The sequence below is a fragment of the Solanum pennellii genome, chromosome 7, assembly GCF_001406875.1.
Source record: "Solanum pennellii chromosome 7, SPENNV200".
NCBI classification, from domain to species: Eukaryota; Viridiplantae; Streptophyta; class Magnoliopsida; order Solanales; family Solanaceae; genus Solanum; species Solanum pennellii.
The window spans coordinates 73,832,228-73,838,067 of NC_028643.1; the positions used below are offsets into that span (position 1 = coordinate 73,832,228).

At 32.7% G+C, this 5,840-nt stretch overlaps 1 protein-coding gene across 1 annotated transcript; it reads right to left on the reverse strand.

Annotated features, from left to right (window-relative positions):
* Positions 1-424: 424 nt before the first annotated feature.
* LOC107025879 (protochlorophyllide reductase) lies at positions 425-3,593 on the reverse strand. The gene is made up of 5 exons (XM_015226652.2): positions 3,410-3,593; positions 3,229-3,327; positions 1,947-2,478; positions 1,034-1,392; positions 425-922 (listed from the first exon to the last, which is right to left on the reverse strand). Exons 1-5 carry the CDS (start codon positions 3,461-3,463, stop codon positions 767-769), a joined length of 1,200 nt encoding a protein of 399 aa, XP_015082138.1. The 5' UTR covers positions 3,464-3,593; the 3' UTR covers positions 425-766.
* Positions 3,594-5,840: the final 2,247 nt, after the last annotated feature.

The window sequence follows — 5,840 nt, forward strand, 5'->3', positions numbered from 1 at the left end:
GTAGGATGACAAATTTTGTTTGATACAGATCTCATATTCTAGCGAATAGATCGATTAGCATCTTTATCATGTTCCAATGTGTAAATAGTTCAGAAATTGGATTCTCATGAAGAACTGGTTGTTACTGTTCTATATGCTTACTGCAGTGAAAATTTCTCTCTTGATCCTGAAAGTATATAATGGCGTTTTCTTTTTGCTGCTTATTTTACACATGGTGAACATGTTATGTTCTGAATGATTTATATATATAGTGATTATTTTATATGCATGCTTACTATCATAGGGAAATTATGCCTTAACCCTGAACATATATACTGGTATTTTTTTGCTGCTCATATCAGAACAATCCGAAGATTTTAGTCCTCTATGATTCAATATTTTTGTTATACGCAAATGAAATATGAATGGTAACAAGTAGCGAATCTAGCTATTAATGGATATTTAGAAATACCAGTCTTCTTATCTTAATTTGGTAAATAACATGATGGATCGATCATATACTCTTTGATCTGATCAATTCTTTGCAGGTCCCTCCAGTTCAAGAGTTGCTGGAACAAAACTAGAGAATGTTATGCACACGGTCTTAGAATTGAGATGTCCATATCATTACAAGAACTTGTTGCCTACCTACCTGAAAACTCTATGTTGGTAAAATCAATCAACAACAAATACCAATAAGTATTTTGATAAAAGAACTCTGGTGATCTCATATATACATCTTCTCCTGACTTGGATGGGAAAACAAGTCACACCCTTGCCACTCCATTTAAGCCAGTCCAACGAGCTTCTCACTGACCTCCCATAACTTGCGTGCCTTCTCTGCATCACTGGCTTCCTTCGACAGCTGGTTCTCAAACGAGGAGGAGGTACTGTTCCAACTCCAGTAGACACCGGATTTTGAAAGACTTGGATCACGTACTACCTGTGGATTTAGCTCAGATGATTCAGTGGTACTTCTCATGTGCTAGTTAATGGATTCAATCTGTGAAAATGCTAGGGATAAAGGTGTCCAAGTTTGCTAATTTTGACTAACCTGTGCAAGTCTTTTTCCTGCTTCTTCTTCAGATACATAGCCTTTGGTTATGTACTTTTGAAATGGTGGGAAGAGAGTCCTGAACAAGGGAATGTGATTCCTAAATAAACCAGTTTCAGCAATGCAGCCGGGATAGAGGGAAGCAAAGGCAATGCCAGTCTCCTCGTGGAAACGCCTATGGTACTCTTGCATGGTAAGCATGTTACAGACTTTGCTGTCTTTGTAGGCTTTGGCACCATCAAATTCTCCTCCATCAATCATGGGTGAGCAGTTTAAACTATTCAACCCTCCTGAAAGTCCTCGTAGATCTCCAAGATTAGCCTTTGGTGGCACATTTCCAGCCAAAGTATTTGTGTTTCCTGTAGCAGAAAAATTATAGTATTAGATTTCAATCATCTCGGATTTCCTTTAATAAAATGATAATTCACAAGGAGAAGTTGTACATGATATCCAGCATTTTATTTTTTTGGGGAAGGTAATATTCGTACTTAAGTCTAAAATAGCGCTAAGATCTACTACTTCACAAGAAGTTGTACAGGATGTCCAGCATTTTATTTTTTTGGGGAAGATAATACTCGTACTGAAGTCCAAAATAGCTCTAAGTGCTACTAAAGTACGTACTTCAGAAGCTCAAAGAACAAAACAGTGTTTTTCCCCCATATATGCTGTCCACCGTTTTATTTGACACATCATGACGTGTAGTTTCTCCATTCTCTGTCTTGTGTATATCTACATATGTTAGTGCTAAATTACTTATAAGTAAGAACATCTACATGCTACTTTGTAGAATTCTAACTGTACAGCTTTTGATAATTTGTTCCTATCTTACATTAGGTGACGTGAAATTAAGTTGCTCAAAGAAAACGAGTATGCTGGACATGAGAGCATAAACTTTTAAGTTTCAGATCAGTACCTGTTATGGAGCCAACAATTATAAGGCGCTTTTGTGGATAATCTGATTGCTTGAGGTCATCTAGCAGCAACCTTGAAAGAAGGAAATGTCCGAGATGGTTGGTGCCCACACTAAGCTCAAATCCATCAGCCGTAAAAGTTGGCTCTTTAGCAGTTGGCAAGTACACTGCAGCATTGCATACTAGCGCATCAAGTGGCCTCCCTGAACGTCGGAAATTATCTACAAATTGGCGGACACTTTCAAGGGAAGCGAGATCCAGATGCATGACAGTGTAATTTTCCTTCGGAATGCCAAGTGATTTTGCTGCTTTTTCAGCCTTGAGGAAGTCCCTACAGGCCATTATAACGTGCCAGTCTCCTGACTCGCCTATAGCCTTTGCTGTAGCTAGTCCTAAACCAGAGGAGGCTCCGGTAATTATCACATTGCCTTTCCTGAGGGTTTTCTTCTGTCCTGAGGTAGACTGGGTGATCGCAGGAGTGGTAGCAGCTGTTTGTGCTCTAATAGGTACAATTGCTAATTTCCTTGTCAATTCCTATACATGATATGCGATATGTTACCTCACACTCTAAAATGGAATGAAGCAGTGAATGATATAGTTTATTCATTCTCCATAAAGGAATTAAGCAATACATTTCAAGTAAGAAATGTTAGAGAAATGCAACGAAAGAAGAACGGTCAAAAACATGGGCTTTGTTCATTTAGAGGTCAGTATTCGCACAATTTGCATCTCCATAAACGCATGACGATATGCTTTTTCTTGCTTAACTGAGATGTTTCTATTTATGATTTGATGAACAAGCAGTCAATCAACAAAAGAGGTGAATCAAGAAAAAGTTCATAAATGTGCTTCTGCCTCAAAAGAAGTATCCAGAACTCCAAAAGACCATCAATTTTATGTTCTACACCAACCCAAGAAGAATCTAGAACTGTTAAATATTTGCACTGTCTTGCAGCTTGAAATAAATACTGCTTCTTGGGCTCCTCTTGCTTCTTTACTCTGGTAAGTAAATTGAATTCCTAAAAATAACTTGAGGAGATACTCTAATTGAACTTCTTGTGCTATAATATACTTTTTCATTTAGTAGATAGTTACTATTTAACAACTTGCACCCTATAGACCTGTTTGGACATACAATTTTAACAAGTGGCGAAAGCTGGCTCCGGACAACACAGTTATCCCAAAAGTAAAAACTCCTCCTCCTCCCCCCAATATCATCAAATTCATGTCGAAACGCCTACTAAAATCAAAGATTTAAACATAAAGATTGTATTTTTATGATACCTTGTTTCCTGCAGCAGGAGTAAATTTAGATTTCAGATTGCAAGACAATGCAACTCCAATGAAGCTACTGTCCTTGAGATTAGCACTTGATGTTTTACCCTGCCAGCCACAATTGAGCTTCAGATAATCATTTCCAGGTCAGTAATTAAAGCTAGTTAAGTGAAAAGTTTGCAACTTTTACCTCTTTGTGTAGAGAAAATGCAGATGGAAGCAAAGATGCTGCTTGTAGAGCCATTTTGCACCTAATGATTTTTTCACTCAACTCTTTGTTACAACACTCTACTTAAGAAGGTGTGGTTGGGGGTTTGGGTGGAGGGGGTTCTGGAATGATCATGGGGTTTGTGGGCTTTTTGTAAAGGAAAATCAGATTACAAAGATATTTGGGTTTTGGGGCAAGGATAAGATGGTAATCTAGAGATGCCATGTCAGCTTCTTCTAGCCAATCAATGCTTGAGTTTGGATTCTCCCATTTGATATTTTAGTAGAGTATTTATTTTATTACTAGTGGTAGCATCTTCTGGTAGAAGTGGGCTGGGCCAAAATATCAAGAGGCCTACATTTGTATTAGAAAAGAAGGTCCAACTAAGACTCAAGAACTATAAAGGCCCTTGGATATTTACCATTTAGGCATTTACCAATCATAGAATTATATATATTTGTCCACTTTTTTTTTTATAGTTGTCCCTAATTACTTGTCCATTTTGACCAATCAAGAAACAACACTTTTTTTACCTATTATACCCTCAATTAATTGCTTTGGAAAAGGTGAACTTATTGAAAATCTTAATTTATCCACTTCATCATATCATATCATATATTATTATAAGTGGGAAGCTTCTAACCTCAAAGTTGAATTACCATTTTACCCTTATTTTACCTCTAAAATAAATTAATATTAATATCTATTTAATTAATTAAATATTAAGTAAAAGTTATATTTAAATTCATGCATCAAATAAGATCTTAATGCATCATATATTCATGTACTAATTAAATGTAGATATTGAAGAGTCTAATAACCTTTCAACTTTAATTTCTAAGATAAGTGGGGGTAATGAAGAGTCTATCAAACACACTCACACCACATTATATATATTCCTTATTTTATTCAAGTTTGTAATCATCTTGCATACTAGAGTAGGTTAGTCTACATCCCTTGTAAAATTTTCATTACCAGTTTGTAATTATAAGAATTCTTACTATTTTATTTATTTGTATCCTTTAAAATTTCATACATATTCATCTTCTTTTTGTTGAGAAATATGTAAACTATGATAGTTACAAGATGAATATACTTCAACATGAAGTTGTAAGTAAATATTTATTTTTCACATCTCCATCGTTTTGAGTTTTTAAATATAACTTTGTAGTTGATTATTGTATTTTTGTATTCATCCTTTCTTCTATTTTAAGATATATATAGTAAAGCTAATTACATTTTTTGTATTTATCATTAATTATTTTGAGGGTAAACATGCTAAATCCCATAGAATAATGATTATGTATTTTTCATTGTTTGATAATCATTTATTTTTTTAAACCCACATATTTGTACTTTTTCCTTTTTATATGTAATCTCAAATGTCCAAAAAATTCATGTACTTAACTGTTATAGAGAGGTACAAAATAAGTGCAAAAGTAAAAATAAAATAAAAAATAATGTATAGTAAAAAATGACTAAATGATACATTGAATAATATTATTTTAGAATTCATATATATATATATATATATATATATATCAAGAAATACAGTTTATCTTTATTCTTAACATATTCATGCCTTCTTTTCTGTTTGTCTTATTTATTATTATATATGATTATAGTTTTTTATGCATATGATATGTTTCGTCTAGAGTAAGTCATGTTTTGTCTAGAATAAGTCTACTTTTAACAAAATGTAATTCAATCAGTATGAAAATATTTTTGTCTATATATTTAAATGTGATGTCTTTTTTTATGGATGTCATGTCTTTATTTATTCTTTTTTTCGTTTGAAATTTTAATTTTTTCTATAAATTTGATGGTATACGGCCCAAACATTTTGTAATATTTTTCTTTATACGTATCTTTTTTATAGACAATTTCTTTTTTGATTATTAAAACTTATGTTTAATAATTAAAATATAGTAATTCCTCTGATAAAATAAATGTTCATTTTTCATGAAGTATTTAATATATCAGACCTCCAACATCTAACACAAGATTTTCATGTTATACTTTGTACAAAGTTAAATTCTTATGTTAAACTTACATATGAAAGGACTTAGATTTGAACTTAGCTATATAAATTAAAATTTTCTAATATCAATTAGGGGACAAACGTGCGATGCACGTTCCGAGAACTAGTATTATTATAAGTGGGAAGAATGTTAGGCAAAAGTTGAATTACTATTTTGCCCCTGTACTAAATCATAATCAAAGTAATTAAATATTAGTAAATAAATTGCTAATTATTTTATAGTCTTAACTTAATTACTCTTAATTTTTAAATTTGAAAAGTCTTACCCCTATCCTTACATTAAAATTATAAAAATCATCTAATTGGTTATTAGTAAAATATTAGTATATAAAGTATATAATAAAGTTTAATTATCTTAAAGACACGTTTTCC

Coding starts and splice junctions, on each gene's coding strand:
- LOC107025879 (XM_015226652.2), bottom strand. CDS start 3,463: ATGGCTCTACAAGCAGCATCTTTGCTTCCATCTGCATTTTCTCTACAC. Junction 3,328..3,409: donor CATTTTCTCTACACAAAGAG/GTAAAAGTTGCA, acceptor TGTGGCTGGCAG/GGTAAAACATCAAGTGCTAA. Junction 1,393..1,946: donor AATTGTTGGCTCCATAACAG/GTACTGATCTGA, acceptor TTTCTGCTACAG/GAAACACAAATACTTTGGCT.